Raw genomic sequence first — 25314 nt, 5'->3', positions numbered from 1 at the left:
ATAGCGTTAACAAAATCGATCCGAATACAGTAAAATAGACAATAAACTGGGATTTACGATGTGGCTACTTTGTCGGTCAACCTTTTTACGTGATGTCTGATTCCACAGATAACAAGATGGCAGCTGTCAAAATGTTTAAGGTGGTTACGTCCATCCTTTATGTCCAGTCTATGGCTACACTGTATCCTAACTGTATGCTAAAGCTAAACTAATCCTTTCATCTATTGAGGCAGAAGGCTTTAGAGCTTTATCAGTGCACTAAAATACATGTGCCTGCTTTTCTCTATTATTTCTCTCTTTTATTCCAAAGTTTTCTATTATGTAATTCATTTTGACAACCACTATAGTGTGTTAAATACTTGGTTTACTGATACAGTGCTGGCACCCGTCTGATCCGTCAGTCAACTGTAACTGCTGCCTTGCTTCTAAGGTGCAAAGCACTAGCAGAGTGGAGTTGTGGGCTGAGGTGTCCAATAATAGAAACAAAACCTGCTAGTTCCAGGAGCAGTTTGAGTTGTCGAGGTAACAGCTGGCTCTCATTAACCAGACCCGTGGAGCTGAACCAGAAAACGTTGAGGTCACATCGAAAATAATTACAGCAGCGGAGTGAAAACGTGTGATACAGCAAACCTAAACAAGATGGAGAGCAAGATGGAAAGTAATTTGGCGTAAACCGGCGCGCTAACCGTTAGCAAGAGTTAGGGTCAGTGTGTGTTGCAGAGATAGCTAGAAAGAATAGTTTTTGTGCGTGTATCAGCACATGTGCGCACACTCTTGTGCAAGTGCGTCTCAGCGACACTAATGACCCTCTTATTTGTACCGTCTGTGGAAATGTTTGGATTGCAATATCTGAGAGAGCTGCCACGCTACAGAGAACGGTGGGCTCATTCATGAGTTTCTGAATGAACAGCTTTAATATGCATTCATGCATCTGTGTGTGTGTGTGTGTGTGTGTGTGTGTGTGTGTGTGTGTGTGTGTGTGTGTGTGTGTGTGTGTGTGTGTGTGTGTGTCTTTGTGCTTGTTTGTCTACTCGTGCTTGGTTGTGAACACCCCCTTTTCCCTTTATCTCCCTCTTGTTGCATAAAATACATTCTGGTCTACAAACTTTCCACATGTAATTTCCTTCTTATCCAAAATGCAAAATAGTTCAAGGAGTTGTATAAGAAAATACACTGTATTGTGTGTTTTCTCATACAACTGCTGTATTTTTTAAAATGAATTATTGCTCATTTATATTATTTTAAATGAAATAATTTCATTCCAGCCATAAATTAATAATTAATTAAACTCTTTTTTTTGTATTTTCTTTCGTCAGATTCTCTGTCGTCTGGTGATGATGAAGATTATGATGAAGACCCTGAAGGTGCAGGTAATGAAAATGGTGAATTCTTTTCTTAAACCACATTTCACAATCAGAAAGTATGATATGTCTCTCATCAGGAAATGCAGTATTGTGCAAGAGTGTTGAACCAGTCCTCATCTCTTTATAGTTTGCAAGGAAAATGGTAAATGGGTACAGCGATTTCTTGAAACATGTTCAAACATATGTGGAAACACAGAACATAGGTCAACAATAGAGTTTGTAGAATGATAGCTTAAGTCCATATTTATTATGAACACCTTTACTCTGCAATGCCGATTGAACTCTCTTAGTCAAGCTTTCTTTAAGCAGTCTTCATAAATGGTTCTCCAGGGTTCTTCAAGGACATTTAAGGTTCTTCAAGGTTCTTTGGTTTGTTCTGTTCTCTGTAAAGATGATTCCACACTGCTTCAGTAATGCTGAGATCAATAACTGATAGGGGTCTACTGTGTGTTTTTATATTCAGGCATGTTTTTATTGGATTGGCAGTGTGTTTGGGTTCATTGTCATGCTGAAAATGAAGCTGTTGCAATTCAGATACTTTTCAGATTGCACTGCATGGTGGGTCAAAACCTGATGGTACTTTTCTGCTTTTAAAGCTCCATCAATTTTGATAAGATCTCCAACAGCACTGGTTGAAATGCAGCCCTAAACATGACAGAGCCTCCACCGTGCTTTAGCTCTACACATCCCTCTGTCCTCACCTGCTCCATATATATGATGTAAATTTGAACCGAAAAGTTTTAAATTTGGATTCATCATACCATGAGACCTGTTGCCACCGACTGCCAGTAAAGTTCTTGTGTAATTTGCCATACCTCAGTTTTTTCCTCTGTTTCATTCCATAAAAATTCAATTTTATTCAGTTTTATTTATACAGCGCCAAATCACAACAACAGTCGCCTCAAGGCACTTTATATTTTAAGGTAGACCCTACAATAATACACACAGAGATAAACCCAACAATCAAATGACCCCCTTTGAACAAGCACTTTGGCGACAGTGGGAAGGAAAAACTCCCTTTTAACAGGAAGAAACCTCCAGCAGAACCAGGCTCATTGAGAGAGAGAAGGAAGACAGGATGAAAGACATGCTGTGGAAGAGAGCCAGAGATGAATAACAAGTGTGATTCAATGCAGAGATGTCTATTAGCACATAGTGAGTGAGAAAGGTGACTAAAGAAGAAATACTCAATGCATCATGGGAATCCCCCAGCAACCAAATTGGCATCAGAAATCAACACCATTTCTGATGAGGCTTGGAGGAACTGAAGGGCCAAATGCATCTTTAAGGTCCTGTGTCAGATATTTATAAAGTTATAAATTCCCTATGTCGTACATAAATGAGCTCTTCATATTATTTACACCACACTTGCACTTTTATCCTCAGAAGTTAATGTGCAGTTTACAATTTAAACTCATTTCATTTGTCATAGTGATAAAAGAGTTCATCTGCAGGAGCAACAGCACGTCCCCACAAAGTTGCTTTTATGGGCCACTGTGTGACTACAAATGGATTTATGCAGGCTTGTATGAGCGTAATCAGAGTTGTATATCTGTAATTGACATTATATGGCTCTTATAATCGCTCGCATTAAACCTTCCCCCACAAGCACAAAACTAAATGCCACTGTCGCACAGATCAAAGGCTGCTGTTTCTCCAGCAGGTAACAGCCCCTCTCACTGCTCTTTTGTGATGTGAGCTGTTTTGGCATTCAGAGACCTGCGGAGTTCAGGTGTAGGTGAACAAAGAACGAGGAGGGATGGCTTTCACTGGCTGCACACACTTTACACGCTCTATTCTGTCAGCTAGCATGACTCCAGAGAGACAGAAAGCACCTCCACCCCTCTCGGCAAGCTCTCGACCAGCCAGACGCCACACTGTGCTGCCTTTGTTGTACCATACGGAGCGAGACAGCAGAAGGTGAGGTGCTGACAGTCAGAGACGAATCTAAAAAATGAGAGGAAAGAGTTGATGGAACTACAGTAATAAAGGGAAGACAATGGGATGTAAGTGAAAGGTAAAAGATAGAGTGTAGGATGCAGAGACGAAAAAAGGGGGAGTCAGCAGACTGTATAAAAGTGAAAGCCCAAAACATGCTAACGATGTCAAACAGACCATGATATGTTGAACCAACTCCCAGTCCACCCTTAACCACTCAACAAAATTGGTGCCAAAAGCAAAATGCGCAACTGTTTCAGTGACAGAGCGACAGGCGCACGCCCAGCCGAAATCAAAGCCCCTTTGTGAAAGTCGCTACAAAGATCCAACCAAATCAAACGTCGTCACACTCAGCTCAAACTAAAATAAAACTGAAGCTGAGGCAATGATTGTGGGACATACTGCCGCTCCTGAAACTCTCAGTGCCCCGTGGTCATCATTAACAGTTCACCCAATCGTTTGTTATCCAGCTACAACGATTGCATGGCGAGAGATGGATCGGGAAGGGGAGATGAACTGGTGTTCAAGAGAAACAAGAAATTTTAAATGTTCTAAAATCATGTGAAAAACAAGCAAAGCTATTCCACGGAAATATAAATGTGGCCACTCCAGAACCAACAGCAACTAGGTGTGTCCAAAAAATAAATAAGAATAAGAATAATGCTTTTTAAAGTGATCTGGAATTAAGATGGTGCTCATTTAATGATTCTGGGGAACTTAGTTGCATCTTATACCAGTTTCTAAATGTTTGATCTGAGGTCATCTTACAAATGTTTTACTTCTGTCAATATCAACATTTAAACTATTCAACCTACTCAATATGTGTGAGAGACTCAAACCTAATATTGCTTCGTTTTCATGTTTGACTTTTAATCTTTCAGACTTGATTCAGTTCGACTTCAATTAGAATTGATTTAATTGATTGCTTTTATCCAGAGAGATAGAAAAAATGAACAAAATAAATACGTTTTCTTAAAGAAAACTTCCCGATGCGGTCTTTGTAGTGCAGGCCGCTTTGGAAAAGCTTGCTAACAGCTCCAGCGTAAAATCTCTGAATGCACAGCTTCACGTCGCAGTGAAAGCCTGCAGTGTGTTTTTTCTAAACAGGCTGAAGTGGCAGAGGCGGTAACAGCTTACGGCAGACATCCTGAATGCCGGTAAATAGCCTCAGACTGCCAGACTTAATCTCTTAAAGTAAGTCTACCTCATGACATATAAGGCTCTGATTTCCTGACCAAAAGCAGAGGGATTAGCCCAGAAACTTTAAACCCCTATCGCCGCTTAATGTCCGCAAAGCCAATGCTAATTAGCCAGCTGTAGCAGGAAGGAGCCATGTGACAAACCACACAACCAGACAGAGTCCCCGAAAGCAGACGATAACAGATATGTGGAGATGGTGAAAATGTCGGGGTATTAATTAATGAGAAGAGAGGGCGCAGGAAACAAGGAAAGGAGGCAGCATTAACCTGACCACTTTAAGAAAAAGTTTCCAGCTGGGGAACTAAAATATTTACTGAGTAATTATTCATCAATGAGAGTTGCATTGTTGCTGTCGGTAGGCTTCTTTTGTTAGCCTCAGCAGCATTTTGAGATATTGAGAGTGAACAAAGATATCAGGGAAACAGGTGGCCTCCTCTGTGCAACACATGTCCAAATTAATTAGCGGTACCTTTGCAGCTGAAACAGCGTGGTGTGCATTGTTTTCAACATGTATTTCTGTGTTTGTCATCTTTGCAATTTTATGGTCTTGGAGACACAAATTTAGCAGAAACCAACACAGAGACAGTCTTGATTCATTTGCCAGGTGCTCGTATGAGAGGTTTTCTCAATAGGATGTGGATGTCGTCACGCAGTTTTGCAGGTGGATTTCAGAACAAGCTGAAGGTTGCATTCAAGGACGAGTGCGGTCCGACCCAGGAGTTAAGAGCGCTTGAAGTGGGGAGGAAGAGGCCCTACCTGTATGATGACCTACATGATCTTTAGAGCATGGCCCTAAAGAAAACTGTTGGAGAGCCAAGGTGGTTTCAAGGACTTTGCTGTCTGTGGACTATTTTTGCAGTCACAAAACTTGTGTAAAGTGACCAGAGCGATGCCAACTTCAGCAATGAGTGCGCAAGAACCTACCACTCGAATCTCTCAGACCTGACGTTTGATCTCTCAAAATATGCGTAAAAACTTGAAAAAACATTTTAAAATGGAGTGCCCTGAAGATGCTGCGCTGACAGATGGGCAAATACAAAGTGAGCAATTTTTGAACAGCCGTCCGCCCTCACACGATGAATGCGAATTGAGTGTGTGAGTATTTTTTGCAGCATGGAAAGCAGCGAACACACTTGGAGCCTGTGCGAACTAAAAGGGCAGCGTGTATGTGAACGAGGGTGGGAGGGTTAATCTGTGCTGTGCTGTGCTCCTGAGCTATGCAGCCTCCTTGTTTACCCTGGCAGGAGAGCAGAGAGCTGGACGCCGGGCCACGCTACGCTGCTCCACAGCCGCCATTCCTCCTGCTCTGTTTGCCTTGAGTCCCCGCAGGCCCTCCAGGGCAGTGTGCCTTCAAAGAGCCCCAGTGTAATCTGTAATGAAATCTGCCTGTGTGCTCGCAGGCGTCAGTGAGGGCAAATTATACAATTACACAATTAGACCCCCCCTTTTTTTCCCCAGATCGGTGTCTGAGCGCTGAAGAGACTTGTGCCGTGGCGATCAGCACTGCACTGTGTCGTGCTCCAGCTAATTGCTGTTGTACTCAACATAGCTGATAGAGGAGCCACAGTCATGCTTCTCCAACCTGCAGCACAGATCCATGAGCCAGAAAGACGTGAGCGCACTAAGAAGTTTATGAGAAAATCTTGAAAATTCCAATTCAGTTACGTTTTATTTAGGCGCTTTATATTGTAGACCCCAACAATCATAGGAACCCCTATGAGCAGGCACTTGGTGACAGTGGGAAGGAAAAACTTGCTTTTAGCAGGAAGGAACCTGCAACAGAACCAGGCCCATCGAGGGGCATGGGGAATGGTTGGGGGTGAGTCAGACATTAATAATGACTAATAATGAAATGTAGAGCAGTGTATAAACACAAAGTGAGTGGAAAACAGATGAGTGAAGGAGACTCACAGCATCATGAGAAGCAGCCTAGGCCTATTGCAGCGTAACTTAAGGGAGGATTCTGGGTCACCATATCCACCCTAATTAGAAAAACAATATAATAATAATAATAATAATAATAATAATAGGGGAAATCCCAGCTCCAGACCAAAAAGTGGACGGTCTTCCTATGTTAGCTTGTGCTTTTTGCACAATATTTTGCACCATATCACTGAGTTTGAGTCTTACCTTAAGGGCTGCAGCCGCAATGGGGAAGAATATACCTGCTGACAATGTGACACTTTGTGTGCCTGCGGAAACAACCTTCTTCCTTTGACTGATCTCTACCCCGTCTGTGTTGGTGGGATTTCTCCAGCCACACTTTGAAATCTGTTATCAAACATGAAGCAAGCAAGGCGGATCACGCTCGTGTATTTATAGGCTCCCAGAGAGATTCCCCTCGCAGTTAGCCTCCGTGTCTGACAGGTGGGCATGACACTGTAGCTGCTGAGTTGTGCTAAGATGTTATTGTAAACCAGTTTCCACTACAGCGACTGCATATCCGTGCAGGGCAGGGTTATCTGTCGAGTCCCTTCTAACCCCCCTCTGCGAGGGGTTGAGGGGTGCCAGCCCTCCCCTCCTCCGTGCCTCCTCGCCTCCCTCCCAGAAAATCCCACTCCCCTCTTCTGCTGAGGAAATACCATCCTGCCAATTAGACACGGGATGGGATTCCTGCGTGTTGCTGAGCATACAGAGCAAGGCTGCGCAGTAAATCAAAAGCATGCTGAAATCAAAATATCGACGGCTTTTTCTGAACTGGAAAAGGCTGCGGCTCTTTCACTTTTTTCCTTCTGGTGGAAAGTGTCTGCATCAGCTCTCTGAAAAGTAAGCTGTTTTAAGAATCGGCAGAGCCAGCATATCGTATTTTTGAAGCACCAGAAAGAAAGCTTTTCAGTCTCGCGAATAAAAAAGATTTTTTTTTTTTAAACTGTTAAATCACCGTCCCCGCTTAATCACGGCATAATTTCACGTGGAATAAACATTTGTTTCGGCAAGCTACTAATTGGCTTAATGGTTCACAGGAGGTGATTGTTACATCTGGAACACGTTGAATGAGAGGAGACTTGCTCGCATGAGCGATAAGTACAACAATGGGCAACAAATTACGAGAAGATTTCAAAAGCTTCATCCAGACTGCCTGACTGACGGCTGATCTCCTGATTCCACAGAGGAGAGCGTCAGTCAGAGCAGCTGAAGGTCCGCGAATAAAACAACCTTCGTGTGTTATGGTGACAAAACCACGGAGACTCCTTTAGTCCGTCCTGTGAATCCACCTAAGCATCTATTTTGGGTTATAAGCGTCATTGTGGCTGAAGGATCAGCAGCAGGAATATGTTTTCAGGCCCAGATGAGTTCAGGACCCACAGCAGCAGCAGCAGGGGAAGGAGGAGGATGAGGAGAAGGACCACACATTGGGTTAGAGACTTGTTTAAAACCTCACTGAGCGTTTCTGTTTGACTGAGTGTGTGTCTGTGTGTCAGTGTGTGTGTAGGGTGGCTGATTACCATGCCAAAAAACAATGTGTTCAGACTGCTTTTGGAGGATTGTCCCAGTGTGGAGTGTGGAACTTCGCTCCAGAGACAGAAAAAGAGAGATGGAGGGAGAGAAGTCATGAATTCAAACAGACACTTCCCTTTTAAGGTGGAAGCTGTGTGTGTGTCTGTGTGTATGTGTGTGTGATTGCACGTGGAGGGTGTTTGTCTTTGCGAGCTGGGGAGTCTCTAAGTCAGCCAGTGGTCTGTGTGCTTTATTAGCAGACACACACACACACACAGTCTGTTTAGAGGGTTCAGTAACATCCTGTTTGTTTGCTTTCTAAGAAGATAGGTAGGTGTCTTTAATCGCTGAACATCTCTCTCAGTCTGGTTGCAATTACTCTGTGAAGCTGAAGCCAGAGTTTGATGGTAGGAGCCAAAGTGTCAGAAAAGTATCAGAACACCCCAGACATTTGATAAATAGACACACAGTAGATCAAAGGCATTTATAGGTAGATGTTATATCGAACGGTGATTGACATCTCACCTGAGTTGCCAAGATGAGACGGGAATTTGCCCGTTCAGCGCTCGAGGGTGAGAATTACTTTTTAACTATTGCCTGACTCACTCAAATACACACACACACACACACACACACACACACACACACACAAGCGCGGCTATTGAGATGGTGCCTGTGTGCCGTCTTTTAACAATTACAAAAACATGTAACTGTAAATTCCTGGAGGGTCTTTCCCCAAATGTTTTATGATCTAAGAGTAAATGGAAAACCGTAGACAGATCTGTTTGGAGAAAAAAAAAAGTGGCATCTTCGTATTGCGTGAGTCTGCCTTATCTATTTAATGTCTTTGAAATGGAAATATTTAAAAGTCTTAAGAGTTTTCAATGAGTCTTTTGTGTTTTCCCAACAGAAGCGCCATATTGGACCAGGCCAGAACGAATGGACAAGAAATTATTGGCCGTTCCTGCGGCCAACACCGTCAAATTCCGCTGCGCTGCGTCTGGAAACCCACCACCAACCATACACTGGCTGAAGAATGGCAAAGAGTTCAAGGGAGAGCAGAGAATGGGAGGCATCAAGGTGAGAGCAATAACATGTTAACACCTAAAGGTTAAAGGAGCAGGACTGTGATTTATAGATTCAAATCTTCACACAGCACCAAAAAAATCTGCTTGGCGGAGTCTCATGTTCTTCCCTGTTTGAGCTACTGTCAAAGTGCCTTTTAGCAAGGCATTTTAATCCCCTGCTGCGTGTCCATCAGTAGATCAGTGTGGGTGTTGCAATGTTCCCTGGTGTGAATGTCTATAACTGGGAGACTGTGAAGCAGAGTGCTGAAAGAAACTCACGCTCTGTGAATCTTCTCACGGTAAATAAAGGTCAGGAAACACGCCATAGTCGAGGACACCCCCGGCACTCAGAAACGGATAAGCTGAATATGAATTTAGGGTCAGACCGCTGTGCTGAAATCAGAATGGTTCACAGATACATGCATGCTCGCGTGATAGCTCAGTGTTGACAGTAACCCAGTGCAGCAGACAGCTGTTGTGCTCAGTTTTGTCATCGGATTCACTCTAAACACTAGGCTCTCGGGTGGAATGGCACTGCTTAAAGTAGCGGGGCTTGGTTTACTTTTGTTTTCCCTTAATGGCCCTGAGCTGCAGAATTAAAGGACAAACTTGGTGTGGTAAGACCATCGGAATTCAAACAGTAAAAACGTGTGTTTTGGTTCAAAATAAACTTCAACCTAATGGCACATAAATTCTAAAATTATGCCCAGAGATGTAAATTCTTTTGAGGGTCATTCAGCCTGTGTCTTATTATTTTGTCCTTCTCATTCTTCTCAGTGCTTTCCTAAAATGATGGTGGGGAGACTGTTTTAGATGCTAACATTCACATATGTGGTGAATTATGTAAGGGAGAGCTGCATTAATTTGTTACTTTCTAACCTGAAATTGCTGTCATTTCAGCAATTATGATTTATTAAAATGTAATCAAGTCATTACTAATGTTCCAGAAAAAAATGTACATGAGGTTTGCCAACATTTAGTAACATTAGCCACCCTAAGTTAATGCTTTGTCTGCACTTCTATACTTAAACTCACTAATTTCAGAGTATTATAGCGCTCAAATTACTAACTGTGGCTACACTGAGGGCTCTAGAAATATCGAATAGTGTCTCCTAACAGTCACTGTACACGTGGACAAACATTTTTCAGCCAGTTAAAGGAAGTATATATTATCAGATAATGACGGCGTTGTTAGCTAGCCATTACTAGCTAGCTAAGAGCTAGCTAACAAACTTTTTCATTTCGAGGCATTGCAGTTAAAACCCAGTTAATAAATGCAATTGGGTTTTTTATAAGCGTGTTAAACTGTCATCTTCACTGCTAAAGAATTTAGTATTATGTTTTGTGAAAGCACCACAGTTGTGCTAAACGTTAACGTTATTTCTAGATAGTGTTACAGTAGGCTGTCAGAATTCACATACTACACAAGTAGGTATGTAGAGGACATAGTACACTAACTGAGAGTGTATTTGCAGAATAATTGCTGAATTAAAAATGAGAAAGAGTGAGGTTAAAGAGTCAACTGAGACAGGTTTTTTATTACAGAAGAGAGGGAAAGTGTCCATTTGAGCTATTTCCTATTACTCTAACATTTCATCTTCCACTTTCAGCGGGGTAATCATGTGTCAGACTGCTATAGAAGCAGTGAGAGACATTTGGCCTTTAAAGAGTTAAATGTAATGAGACTCTTCAGCTATTAACAGTTTACAGAGATCTTCAACATCTGCTCCCAGCAGACCAACAGCAGTTGTCTCCCTCTCTCTGTCCCCACTCTGACACACACACAGATTCACACACACCTGCCACCAGTCCTCAGGACGCTCCAACTTTGACTGGAGTGGTTCCCTGACAGCAACTTTTAGCATGTGTAGTACACATGAAGATTAATGGATGAGAAATTTTGTTGTTAGCAGCAAATTAATCCCAAACTGAGCGCTCAGAGCACTTAGATGTTTAATCCAACTGTTCAACAAATCTCTGAGTTCTCCAAATCCCAGAGTTGTTCTGTACTCACCAGTGTCCAGTTAAAGAGCACAGCGGAGGTGTTTTTAGCATTAAGGTCTGGTCTTAATGTCAGCGCCATCTTTGTATTTTCCTCACACAAACTCCGCCTATGCAGTGTGTATAGCTTGGTGTGTTTGCCCCTGAAGCAGCAGTAACCATTTTGTACACCTTTATGCTTTAATACATGCTCCTATGGGATGCTCCATGTATAGTTAGAGGTCGATATGTATAGCTGCCTCTTCATACTAAGCCTTTACGAAGTATGTAAAGTCACATTGACCTCGGGCTGGCTTTATTTGAGTGTGAGCTGTGACACTAACAAGTCATTAACACAAATTCCTGTACATGCTCTGCTCTGTGTAGCTTGAGCAAAACAACCACTGCTGTGGGTTTAATTGTATCTGTGGCCACTTGTACTCTAAGGATAAAATGATCCAGTGGAATGGGACGTTGTAGTTGCAGTACAAGCGTAGGGACTGAATAGGTTCTAGTAGTGGCTTGGCCATTTCTGCACACTATGGCCTCAGTTATTTCACTGTTATAAATGGTTAGCATTAGCACACGTAAGAGCACGTCCTGTGATTATTAAGACATTCCTCTACGTGTCTTTATCAAGACGTTTTCACACGCTCCCCTCGTCCCTCCCTTCTTTCCCAGAGATGCTTCGAAATCCATTTAGCTAATCACCATGTGACCACTGTTGGCCTTAAGGGAGGTGAACAGAGAGGTCATCCTCTATAAAATCACAGTGCCGGGTGACAGACAAGTCTGTGACCCAGCTACGTTTCAGTGAGGTCAAGGGTGACAGCTTCAGTCCATCTCAATGCCAAGAACTGCTGCTCGTCATGTTATTCTGCTACTATGCACGCCACAAATAACGCCCTTCTTCAAATGCAGACCAAGAAATTTCCATAATGGCTTAATTTGCACTAAAAGATATTAACACTGAAAATCTAGTCACATTATCCTCGGTTAAGTTGATTGATGTGCCTGATAGTATCTAATATAATTTAATTTGCCTTTTTTTTGTTCCTGCCATATGCTTGAAGTTGTTAGTCCACAAACTACTTTTATGCTTTATTCCTTAATCCTCCATCTCTTATTTTTTTTGTCATTTTAGACACAGTAACTAATGCTGGTCATGTTAAACATGATCTATTGAGGATACTTCTTTTCTCAAAAAAGTCTAAACTTGTAGCACAAAATGATATTTACAGGTAATAGTCATTAGTCTTTCAAACTAACAGCTAAAGTTTGAATAATAGTTGTGTTAATAGAAATATATTGGTTCATCTTAGTGGGCTGGGGGTGGTTAGGGGGGTCTCGGAGTCCTGACAGCCTGACAATGGCCTCTTAAAGACTCTATTCCTCCAACAGGTCGTCAAGGTGAAGTCGCTTCCTCCAGCATCTATACTGAAATGACAAGATCATTTTTGATGTGACAGCCATGGTTAACTTTGGCTGAACGAATTGGCTTCGGATGGGGGGATGAAACGACTCTGTCGCACATATCTCAGGGCTTGGAGTGTGCTGGTTGGGGACTGACTTGCTAACTGATCCATGCTGACGGGCACAGTGGAGTCCACTCCATGTAAGCGCTGCCCACCAGCCAGTTTGTCATTTTCTCTTGAGTGCCTTCAGATCTGCGGACGTGTGAGAGAAAGGCACTGACTGAGTGGACCATTAGGGTCCATTAGCCACCTACAGAAAATACGTCCTGTCTTCACGCCAGAGTGCTTGAAAACAGCCTTTCCGAGGATGCACTACGTTCACCTTTGTTGCTTAAAGACTTCCGCTTTAACAGAGGGTTTGACAATCGCTCTTTTCTTTTGCAAATATGCACACGTCTAAACTAGTCTCCGGTTTTACTTTTCTTTTGAAGAATTTATTGAAATGTAGGGGGGAAAGTGGCACATTGACTCTTTTGTCGATCACCATCAAAACTCTCATATTTTAAATACAATTAAGATGTTGACATTGAGCATTTATCCTGAAGGTATCTCAAAGCAAAACAGCTTACGTCTATTTTCAGTGGTTACAATGTAATCAGGGATAAAAGTGCTCTCTTGAGATTAAGGGTATCTTTTACAGGAGGCTGAAGTAAAATGATGGCAGAGATAATGTCATCTCTGTGGTAAAGAGATTCAAAGGTGTTATTGTAGGGTCTTTATCTTACATGAAGTGCCTTGAGGCAACTGTTGTTGTGATTGGGCGCTATAAAAATTAACTGAATTGAATTTCAGAACAGGCAAGAAAACAAATGGCAGAAGGCAGGATTGTATTAATATTCCACCCATTTTGAAGCATTTTTTCTGGCCACACAACACTTTTTTTTTTATTAGATCAATGGATTTTATACTTTATTTTGCATAACTAAACTTTTTAAAGCTCTTTCTAGATTTTTTATTTTATTTTATTTTTTGTAGGTCAAGCTGCATTTACCAGCTGCTGACAACGGTATTATCAGACAGTCTGGCTTTCAGTGTTAATGTCTTTCACATGCTTTCCATTCTGGAAGGTAATGTATTTCTGGGGGAAAATGCTGACTACAACAAAGGGATTGTTTAATTTACAGAAGAGGATCAGCAGAATGATCCGTGTGTTAGCAGCTCCAGTGTCAGTATTTGATAGTCTAACCCTACAGGCCTGTATATTTGTACACTGACACCTTTTTCCCCATGCAAGCTGGAGGCTGTTTCAGATATTCGCTTAAAATCTTGCAAGCACTTTACAATTCTGTTGAAATGCAACCGAGAGAGCTAAGCGGTGCATTAGCTGAAAACTAAAGGAAACTAAATAGGATGTGTGGCTCATTTATGAAATGGAAAATAAAATTCCAGCAGTGCGATGTGCATTGTTCGCCTTTCCAGACAACTGCGGCGCTCCTTATTGTGAAGGCCAAGCCCTAAAGGTTAAAGTTCAGCCGTCTATTGAGCCATCAGATGGACGTGGCAAGAGATGGGCGTGTTGTCAACCCATTGAGCCAGCCCGAGCCTTCGACAGACAAAGTCATCGCCGTTGTATGATGCCACATATGGCGGATGGGATTTTGTTGTGCTCATGCTAAACTTCGGCAGCACAAGCGAGGCTAAAGCTGACAATGTAATTATTGTGTTTCATTCCTTCCAGGTCGCTCAGCACTTAACTGATTTTTCAATCCCTGTTTTGACAGCTTTCCAAGACGGGGCTCTTAAACTGGCTCCACACTGTTGCTTTTTAAGACTTTAAGCACTTTAAATCCTTGTTTTTTCCACTCCGGATTTTAACACAGCCTGGATTGTGAGTCTCAGTAGGCCACGCAGGAATTTCTACACATTGCAAGATTATTTTTGGACTCCTTTTTTTAATTTTAGACCAGCCGCACGTCTTTTTCCCCTCTCGGTCATTTTAATCAAACACATCGCAGATATCAAAAGATAGATGATCCAATTTTTTGTTGTTTTTTTTACTCATATACTTCCATTTTTACAGCCTTCTGCTGTCTTGCAAAGCTAAACTTTACCAGCTTTAATAGCAACCCCCTTAGGGCTGCATCTCTCTGTTTCTACCTTCTCTATGGGTCAAATTAGACGGTAGCGCAGATCCGGGCCACTGGTCCGCTCTGACACACTCATAAATTCTGGTAACTGGCCCCGCTGGTTCTGACAGAAGCTATTTTGTGAGGTGAAGACGGAGAGTTTGGACTATAAAGGGAAAAGAGCTTCCTGTGTTTTCTCAGACAACTAATACACTGCAAAAAATGTCAGCATCTTTGCCAGTCTCTCAAGCTCGCTCAGAGTCCAGAATTTGATGAAAAGACGTGAGAGAATCTGCCCATTGGATGAGGGAACTGAAGTGTTTTCGATGGCAATCCCGGTGAAGCAAAAGGAAATGCCTTGAAAGGCAGTTTACTTTGTCCCAAAATATTTCAGAGAAAAAATTAACACAGAATACAAATTTCAAGTTGTTTCTCTGTCCTTCTCAGACTCCTGAAAAGCTGGTAATGTCTCTTTCAAAGTGCACTTTTTGCAGTGTAAAACTGCCTGTCCATTCCCATGGCATGCTCTGTGCGCTCCGTACATCCACAGCCAAAGCCTTAAAACCTTTAAAGCCTTGTATGACTCTAATGTAAGCTGCTTAATAATTTAATTCTGGTTGGAATCTGGCATGATTGGAATGGATAGGATTATCACATTTGGGGACTAATGCTACGAGTTCAACAGGGGTTAGCCAGTGTAACATGGTAATAAAAGCCAGTGATGTGTGTTTAGAAAATAATGAAAAGTGCCAGGAGGAATTAAAGTAGAATGGCACTCAAAGTTAATTATTACCGCAGACAAGAAGTTCGGTTTCAGTAGCCACGATATTAGTGGCAGTTAACACTTTAAAACCGAGTGCGTGTATCAGACACAGATGTCTCGGGCTAGGTGTGAAATCAGAATCTGCAATGTAACAGCAGCTGTCGTATAAATGTAGTTGCGCAAAAGCTCCATCTGAACTGAAAGTTTGCAAAGAGTTACAAAGCAAAGAAGTCATGCTTTGGATCGCTCTCTTTCTGTATCTCCTGGTGGTCTTGCCCACTACTGAGCTTGAACTTGTTCTCATATTTTACCACCTTTTCGGTTCCCCCTGCATGTGTCGCCTGTTTTCTGGGGGGTTTTTATCCCTTCACTCCCCTCTCAGCTCAGCTCAATCCCAGCCACCACAGCACAAGGCGTCACTCAGCTGCTCATGAGAGCAGCCATTGACTTCGGTTTGACTCCTGTCTCTGAGAGGGGTAGACGGGGTGGAGCCAGCCCTTCTGAAGAACCATTTGCCAGCGTCGAGCGAGCCTATGTTACCACGCAACTGCAAAAAGCACACACAGGCATAATATTTACACTGTTACATTATTTTCCGTATACGCCTCCAAGAGTGGGAGTCAAGAAGTGTATACTGTAAGACAGACAGAGGAGAAGAAGAAGAAGTAGGGGAGGAGAATTTGATCCTCGGCATACAAATATATACATATATATATATATATATATATACCTTCTGTGAATGGCTGGCTGGCCACCAAAATGTGTGGGGTTAAATGTTTACAAAAACATTAAACCTTCTCTGGGTCGGCACATTTTCCTTTGCGGGTGATGTTAAGTGTTCCACCCTGAAAAGCCTCCTTGTTGACATCACTCACTCCCGTCGTTAGTAATTCTGACCTCTCGCGGAGGAGTTCACTCTGCTCCTGTCTCGCAGCGCTAAGCGCCACACGTTTCCACTTAAACCGTGGAGGTCATTCCTCTCGGCCCGTGGAGACTCTGCTTATCGATGCGTGGCGGGTTCTGTCTTCGCGCCTCGCGGTGCCGGACCGCTCGTACGTTCGCTCTCCCATCCGATAGACTTCTGAATCTGTCAAGTTAGTATCTGTCTGCTGCTGCCATCCAGCCACACCTGGTTTGAATTACTACACACAATTCAACACTCGGGTCTCCGGGGATGGCTTGCTCCTGAGTGGCACAGTGGAACCACTTTCAGAGGTGCAAAAGAAGAAAAAAAATCCTTCTGCCCTCACTGCAGGCGGAGAGAAGAAAATACTTCTCTGCTATTTGAAAATGTCATATTTCATCAAGTCATGATTCCAGTTAGTTTAACTGGTTTCTCAAACATATGGCGTGTGCTGTGTTCTTTTTCTTGAAAAGGCCGTTCCTTGTGATTTATTCAAAGCGATACCTGATGGCACCACTCTCTGCAGCTTCCCTGGCCGCTGCGGGCACGCGGAATAATTTCCCATTAAGACGTTTACACCACGTCAAAATATTGCGTTCTGCTAATCACATCTGTTCTGCATCAAGCGGGATGCAATTAATAAAAAGAGGTTACAGTTGTGTTGTCGTTTGAAATGTTTGTTCAAAAGGGTTTGCACCTCAGTAAACATGCACTGCACAAAGGCCTCTCCTGTTTACCGAGCGGTGCGCTCTGTGATGTTTTATACCAAAGGATATCAAAGGAGGGAATAGCTCTGACAGTAGAGAGGACGCTTTTCTATAGCAATAGCTGATATTTATTGGAGCAATTTCTCTATGGTGACCGTCTTATTAAACGTAGGAATATACTAAATGGGTATTTGTGTGTTGCTCTCTTGAAAATATGAAAGCAAATTCTCCCAAAGACTTCTGCACCCTTGTCATTTTTTATGACATATACTAAATATTCTCTCCTCTCTCATCTCCGTCGTCCCTCCACCCCATCCAACCCCAAGCTGAGACACCAGCAGTGGAGTCTGGTGATGGAGAGCGCCGTGCCGTCAGACCGGGGAAACTACACCTGCGTTGTGCAAAACAAATACGGCTCCATCAGCCACACCTACCAGCTCGACGTGCTCGGTGAATGTCTTTTCTCTTCTGCTGTTTTAACAACACATAACTTAACACACAGCAATTATAAAAGAGCTTATTTTTAGCTGTACCTTAAGTCTAAATTTCCTGCAGCATATTATTGCCACAAATGAGTTGTGGTAATGACTCTATAATTTCTTTTTCCTCAGAGCGTTCACCTCACAGGCCCATCCTCCAGGCTGGTCTGCCAGCTAATCAGACTGTGGTGGTGGGCAGCAATGTGGAGTTTCATTGTAAGGTTTACAGCGACGCCCAGCCTCACATCCAGTGGCTCAAACACATTGAGGTGAACGGCAGTCGCCTTGGCCCCGACGGTGTTCCCTACGTCAACGTGCTGAAGGTGGGTCTGTAGCTCAGAGCTCTTTGTTTTACATCTGTAATGAGCCTGAGTCTCACTGCCTGGAGTCGATCTCAGTCTGCGATAATTCTACTCATAATTAATCTCTCCTAATAGTTCTGTTTAATGAGCTTTTACAGTAGGTGGGTCTGTGGGGCCCACAGGCTGTTTTCGCTGCAGCCTGAACCCGAAGAGCTCATTCCTCAAACACCATACCTTCATTATGGGGAAAAAACACACACCTGCATTTTGCGACATACCACACCATATAAAAATGGATTCTCATAAACCTAATAATAGCCCTGTAAATAATTTTCTCCACTTAACCACGGCACCTGCACTGCTTCAGTTTATTCTAATGCTGGCCTGAGCAGTGTGGTTCCATACTGGTGATGATGGAGCCAGTTCACTTATAATTACAGTGTTTTATTTTCTTTCTCCTTTTTCTTATTTGTTCCTTTTTCTTTTTTTCTACTCATTTATGTCATGATGAAACAGTAAGAGGATATCATTTTTAAGATTGTCTCAGACACACAGCTCTGGCTGTCAGCACAGACGTTCTAATTCAATTCAATTTCAAATCAGTTTTACTTGTTAAGGTCCAAATCGTAACCGTTGTCACCTCAGATCACTTTATATCGTAAGGTAAAGGCCTTACAATAACACAGAAAAAACCTAAACAATGAGATGATCCCCCCGTTAGCAAACACTTGGTGACAGTGGGAAGGAAAAACTCCATTTTAACAGGAAGAAACCTCCAGCAGAAGCAGGCTGAGGGAGGGGCAAGGGGAATGGTTGGGGGGTGAGCACGTATACTAACTTAGTGCAGGATTGTACCCAGTGATTGCGCATTGTGTCTCTTCCACCACTCTAAATGTATTCATGTTTCTTTAATAGGCTAACAGTAATTAATCATGCTTAACCAGCATTTCCACAAGCCAATCAGTCGAATGCCGCTTACTGGTTACATTCGATTTGAATAAAATATGTTAGGAGGAAGTGCACGAAATAGGCAATAGCTGCATTTGCAGAGAAATATTTGTTATTGTTGAGATAAATGTCATGGTTTATCCAAATATCAGCTGTTGGTATTTCAGTCTCATTGCAAATCCCAGATTTGTTTATTTAACCACTGGAAAGGAGATTGCCAAGGCAGTCATGTTTGCATTGTTTGATTCAGTAAGTGACAGACTGACAATCACAACAACGAAAAGGTTTTCTTTGTCAGATTTCCTAAAATCTATATTTGGCTACAGCATTATAGAGAAGAAGAGATACTTGACTTTTTTTATTTTGCGCTTTATTTCGTATTGAGTCAAACCGTAATTCAACTAAAGAATGTCAGAAAAACAAAATACATGAATAAAGTGAATCAAAAATCCACCCTAAAGGTTATAAGTCTGATCAGTCAAGGTGGCCCTACGTGTTTACTTGCTTGGGAAAGAACTATTTAATTATAAATCGAGCTGGAAAATGATGTATACGTGACTTGCATTTTCAGATGTCCCTGTAGATTAATCACAACTTTTCTGAGCTATTCAGCGTTGCCCATCTTCAGTTTTTGTCCTTGCCCTGATGAAGCATCTTTTAGTTTTTAAAAAGATATTTTAATTGCATACTTCCTCATGAAGTATTAGGAAAGTGTAGATAGGATTGTCCTCAATCAATCGAAGAGAGGGCAACAACCTTAAACCCACTTCGAGGCGTGTTTTTAGATCTGGGGTCTAGAAAGGAAGACTCCCATCCACATCGCAAAACCCGAGAGGGCTTAGCTGTCTCATTTTGACCGCCCCCCCTCCTTTTTTTCTTTTTTCTGCCTCTGGAGAGAGAAAGAGGAGAGGGTGAATAAAACAAACATCTGGTTTGGACTAAGTTAACTGCTGTGGTGGCGGCAACGCAGGGAGAGAGGCAGGCTCTGCTAACCGCCACTGCCGTCAGATGTGCTGCGTCGCGTGGTTTGAGGAGGAGGAGGAGGAGAGAGGAAAAAGGGAAGAGGCAACCAAAAAAGCCATGGAAAAAATTAGTGGAGGAACACGAGGAAGGGCAGAGTCAGCAGGGAGAGGGAGAGAATGTGTGACAGATTGGTGGGCAAAGATGGAGAGCGAGGGCGAGAACGAGTGGCTGGGGTGTCAGAAAAGCAGCGAGACGGGCGGGAGGAGGGGACGAAGGAAATAAGATGCAAACGTGAAACAAGAAGAGCAAGAGATAGAAGCTGAACAAAGCGCATGGAGAAACGTCACAGTGTTAGCTTTTCACATATGAAAGTAACTGTCCAGGTACAAGAGTGCTCTCAGGTTGCAAATAGATTATTTTGGAGCTGAAGCCTTTAGATGATAACCTTCCTGAGTTGAAGAGATGCTCAAGGCCTGAGTTTCTAATCTTCTAACACATTATTAGAATTATTATTAAAATTTTTAAATATCTTCACACTATGAGTCGTGAGCTTGAAGGTCTGGGTTACTCCATCTTGACATTAAAGTTTCATTGACTTTTAATGTCAAGTCATTTAAATAAATAAATGAATACCTTCACTTGTTACATGAGACGCTCTCCTATCCGCACGTTCAATATGAGGCTATATGAGCCTGGTAGTTTAGCGAGGTGTCCTAGGTGCTCACTCATTTAATGTTGAAATGTCACTTTAAATCTGCTGGATTCACAGTTATTTTATGACTTATTAAAAAACTGACTGTGCCGAAGCCTTTTACATCAATGTAGTGTCATTTAATTTATGCTTGAGCTGAAACACGTGGGTCATTTGTGGATAAGAGATATGGTTGTGGGTGCAGTATGTTGTCTTCGTAACTTCACGACTTCAAACACAAGATCAGCATATAAAGTGTCCAGCAAATCTTTAGAAATGTACGTCTGAGAAGGTGGAGTAAAATAGAAAGCAAAAGGACTGAGAGAGTGAGAGTAAGACAGAGCGAAAGAGGAGGAGAAAGAGAGAGGCCAACAAAAAGAGAGAGAAAGAGGGGGGAAAGCAAGCCTGTCAGCCCAGACTGCGGCTCCACGCTCTATTTTCGACTACCGCATAATTGAAACAGTATTTACTGAGATTTGTGTGTGCCTCCCTCTCTCTCTGTCACTCTCAGTCTCTCTCTCTAGGCCCACCACAGTTCACTCAGACATGATATGCTCTCTCGTGTGTGGCATATACTGTAGAAGTTAAATACAGCTTAGGGTGAGACGAGGGGGTCAAAAAAAGAATTTTTCTTTTCTTTTTTTTGAGAAATGCCTGAATCGTTCTTTTGATGCCTGGAAAAAGAGTTAACGATGAGTGACTCGCCCCGCACGGGGGAGGGAGAAGGAGACGTCTGGAGCCAAGCCGTGGATGTTCATTAAGCAACTATAAAACATGATATGTTTTCTCCTTTATGCGCCGGGCCCGTTTAATAATTTAGCAGCAGTTTCTCTGCGAGCGAAGCACCCAGTCAGATCGTGAGTGTTTACACTCACAGGTTTACACCCTTATAGGACTGACATACTGTAATGCCTTTAAACTAGCAACAGACAGCGCGGATTGGTGCGAGTCTGCAATGTATGGTTCGTGTGTGTTCCTGTTGTTGTGTGTTTATGATCTTACAGGTTTGACATGTTGCTTTTAATCAACAAAACTGACAGAATGACACTATGCCTCACTGTATCACTCTCACGTCATGTTAGCATAGCTTAGCATAAATCTGTAAACAACTGGAAAGTCATAGCCTGGCTGTCTCTGTTTTTTTTTACAACAGCAGCTTATAAAGGATTTATTCATCATGCTTTTCATTATTTTCTATCACATATATACTGTTACAATAGTGGACTAAATGATGAGGATGATAAGACTTCTTTAAATGTTCAGTTTGAGGCAGTTTTTTCCAATGATGGCTCTCTGTGATGTATGAAAACACACGGATCGGCCAATCAGAAGAAAGTTTGCCTTAAAGGGAGAGAAGCTGGATCATTTTTGAGCTGTGAAGCACGTAGAGCTATGTGGAGATAAGAATGAGCGTAAGAGGTCTCCTTTGTTCACAATAAACAATGAAACTAAGCTAATAACACAAAAAAATGTTGTAAATGTAAAAACCAATGTGCAGTGCTTCTTTTAGATGTGTGTGTAGTATGTAGGTTTGCATGTTGTTACTATGTGTTTTTGCAGGAGCTGTGAAGGCCTCACTCTGCCTTTCAATTTTCCCTTTACAGAGTGTTGTCAGTAAACACATTGAGACCCACAGTAAGTTGAAACTGTCCAACGTGACAGAGAAAGATGCCGGGAAGTACTGGTGTCGTGCTTCAAACTTTGTAGGAAAGTCAGAAAACGCTTTCTGGCTTAACATATACAAACCAGGTAAATTCTGAACTCTGGGCGAGAACCGTCGTCACCACATTTGATCTGCTGTGCCTCTTCCTCTCTGCAATGTTCCTCTTGGTTGTGGGTTTTGACTGGCTCGCTGGCTTGCTGACACCTATACACATTCATCAGTGAGGTTTGAGTTCTAATGCTCGCATTTAGTTAGCTAATGGCCATCATCTATTTTAGCTCCACTTTGTCTTCCTTCCCGGTCGATAAGAGAAAGACAATATTGCGCCATTAATTAATGCAAAAACTTCAAAAGTCTCTCACACACACACACACACACACACACACACACACACACACACACACACACACAGATTAAAGCCCACATAAAACCTTTACTGACCAAAGCGTACCCGTACACAAACAAGCCAGTATTGATTTCTCTGGGAGAGCATCCTCCTGCTATATTAATGTGCTTTTATATGAGAGCATGCAGCAGGCGTCTGGATGTCAGTGTTCATTACTGAGGCACGGGGAATAAGTCCTCCACCTCAGCCTTTACTAAGCCACATCAAGCACTGCCTTTGAATCAAACTAACCTAGCGGTCATCACACCAAATGATATTTGAAGAAAGAAAAATCGCAACTGCAGTGATGCACTTTTTAGGCTGGGCTTTGGTGCTTAAAAAAAAAAGTTGTAGTTGATGATACTCTTGATATTTACAAAAAGTGCACAGTGACAAGATGGCGTGTAAGAGGTGGGAACTCAGACCCTGTTGTATTTCTGTGAGTTCCTTTCTCAAGGCACAAACTATTTAAGACTAAGACTGTTTAAATCAAGCGTGCAAACTGATTTACTAACGTTAAATATCTGCACAATTTAAAAAGCTGGGGGAAAAAAAGGGTTTTTTGTGCTTTATGGTGCTTTATTAAATCACCCATAAAACTAACCAGGCCTCTGAGCTCTATTTGGGGATTGCGGACCATTTAATAAATCTGGCTCTCTAAATTTTACTTGTAAAAAATTCAGGTGAAATCCCATTTTGGTAATGACATCTTGCAGCAGTAATCTTAAACTAAAAATATCTTTTTAAAACATCTTTACAAAACCCGGTGCTCATTTGAATTTGTTTTCTTTTAAAAACATAAAGGATCTAGGACTGATCCTTGAGGCATTCCTAGAAAAACACTGATCCAAAGGCGCAAATCACTTTCCTCTCACAAACACACAAAGACCTTCATAAGCAAGTCCAGAACCAAAGGCAAGCTTTGTCATCAGGTCAACTGTACGTGGTTCAGTTTAAACTCACGGGTGCATTTGGAGGCAACAGAAAACTCTCCTTATCAAACAAGCTTACAGAAGTCTGTAAGAAATATTTTGTGTTAGGAAACTCTGTTATGACACTTCTGCCTGTTCTAAATGTGGAAATGGATGCCTGTGTCTTACGATTCCACATATGAAAGTAAATCACTGCTACAGTCTAGAAAATTCTTGATAGGAGTTCATTACATCAAAGAGTGCCTGTGGCGTTAGGCTGAACCAACGAGCTTGTCTCACAGCGTGGTGTAGGTGCTGCTTGGGTGTTTTCAGGTGTGGGTGATGGTGCTGACAACAGTAAACAGGACTGTCCTTTCCTCCAGGGTGCATTTGGTGTTTCTTCTAAGAAGCTTTCGCCTTACGATATATCTTCTCTCTCTGTCTCTTTCTCTTCCCTCTCCTCCCTCTCATCCTCCACAGACGGCTGGCATTAACACTACAGATAAGGAGCTAGAGGTTCTCTTCTTGACCAATGTGTCTTTTGAGGATGCGGGCGAGTACACTTGTCTCGCAGGGAACTCTATCGGCTTTTCTTACCACTCTGCTTGGCTGACGGTGCTTCCAGGTATACTCTTCACTCTGTGGGTCCATTTTCTCCCACCTGTGTTACCTGAAATGTTAGAAACGCCACGAAACTTGTTTTGCTCTGCAGCACAATATTTAACATCAATTTTCAAACCTAATTATCATAGATTGCTACTTGTAAGCACATATTTTAAGTGCGTCGACGCTCTGTCACCATCCCTTTAATTTAACCAACCGAACATGCAATCCATCCTTCACTGAAAGGCGCTTTTTAATCAGAGCAGATCGTCTGCTCAGATGTCTCTGGGCTATGAGGCAATTTAACGACACTTCAGCTTTTGCTTTTCAAGACAATAATTGCCTCCCTGAGGAAAAGCGTATCACAGGTGCAATTACCTGCAGCAGGATAAAACTACACGATGATCACACCGTGGGTTGCTGCCCCAACCCACGGTGTGAATGCGAGCTTTCAGTGAGGAACAACAAGTTTCTGATCTGTTTCTCTTTTGATTTATGGATATTTCTTCACAGAAAATGCTCACTAAAAATCCATTTGGTTGAAGTGTGCTACTGAACAAAGCAAGCTATTTTTGAGTGGGAATTAAAACAAAATGCTGTGTGAATTTGGTGAATTTCAACTGACTTTTCACATTTTCCCTCCTAAAGCAGTGAGTCCACAAAAGGAAGACTACTACGCCGACATCCTTATCTACGTGACAGGCTGCGTGCTCTTCATCCTCGCCGTGGTCATCGCAATCCTCTGTCGTATGAGGATGACCACGCAGAAGACTCTGCCCACGCCTCCCGTGCAAAAACTGTCAAAGTTCCCCCTCAAGAGACAGGTAACAGAAAGTAGATACAAGATTTGCACAAGACTTTCCCAAAACCCTTCTTCTCTCTGCTTGTCTGTTTAATGCAGCTTTTAGTATATAACCCAGGTCAAACTAAGAAAGGAAGAGTTTGGGGTATCTGTCATTTAAATAATAGAACAAAGTATAAATTGGTTAAAGAAGGTTTCTACGCGTCTGTCTGTCCTGTTGTTTAATTGGCGCTGTGTTGACGATGGACGGCAGCACACTGGTGACATGTGTTCACATTTATCTTGGAGCAGATTTGGTTCAGGGATATTTATGCGCTCCTGTGACTGTCAGTGTTGGTTTTAGATTTCACTCTGAGTGTATCACACACTCTCTCTCATCAACTGTTTGCGAAGAAACACAGAGTGGAGCAGCTGCATTGCCGCAGCTTTTAGTCCGAAGAACTCTTCGTGACTTCAAGCTTAGATACAGTATCTACTAAGATCGGGCTAATCATGCTCAGTTTATTATCGAACAGGCTGTTATTGAAATTAAAGCAAGTCTCGAGGGCTGAAGGAATAATTTATTTTGTAAAAAAATTGTTGAGCACTCTTCCAACAAGAGTTGAGACAAAGGATTGATCATCTCTTTATGTAAACACAAAGCTAGAGCTAGTAGCGGGTTAGCT

General features: G+C 42.3%; 1 protein-coding gene across 7 annotated transcripts in view; it reads left to right on the top strand.

The window, feature by feature from the left end:
* The window catches only part of fgfr3 (fibroblast growth factor receptor 3), a 67988-nt gene that overhangs the window by 27009 nt on the left and 15665 nt on the right, over positions 1–25314 (top strand). For 3 of the 7 annotated variants that reach the window (XM_026151204.2, XM_026151201.2, XM_080293783.1), the window contains exons 4-9: positions 1317–1382; positions 8851–9020; positions 17229–17352; positions 17514–17704; positions 23725–23869; positions 24496–24671. In XM_026151204.2, the coding sequence (XP_026006989.1) occupies positions 1317–1382; positions 8851–9020; positions 17229–17352; positions 17514–17704; positions 23725–23869; positions 24496–24671 (872 nt within the window). Of the gene's footprint in view, positions 1–1316; positions 1383–8850; positions 9021–17228; positions 17353–17513; positions 17705–21889; positions 22035–23724; positions 23870–24495; positions 24672–25314 lie in introns of all 7 variants that reach the window. The other 4 variants (XM_026151206.2, XM_080293785.1, XM_080293784.1 and 1 more) reach the window with 3 other exon arrangements.

The sequence above is a fragment of the Astatotilapia calliptera genome, chromosome 19 (genome assembly GCF_964374335.1).
Source record: "Astatotilapia calliptera chromosome 19, fAstCal68.1, whole genome shotgun sequence".
NCBI lineage: Eukaryota > Metazoa > Chordata > Actinopteri > Cichliformes > Cichlidae > Astatotilapia > Astatotilapia calliptera.
This window is presented reverse-complemented; position numbering and strand designations above follow the sequence as displayed.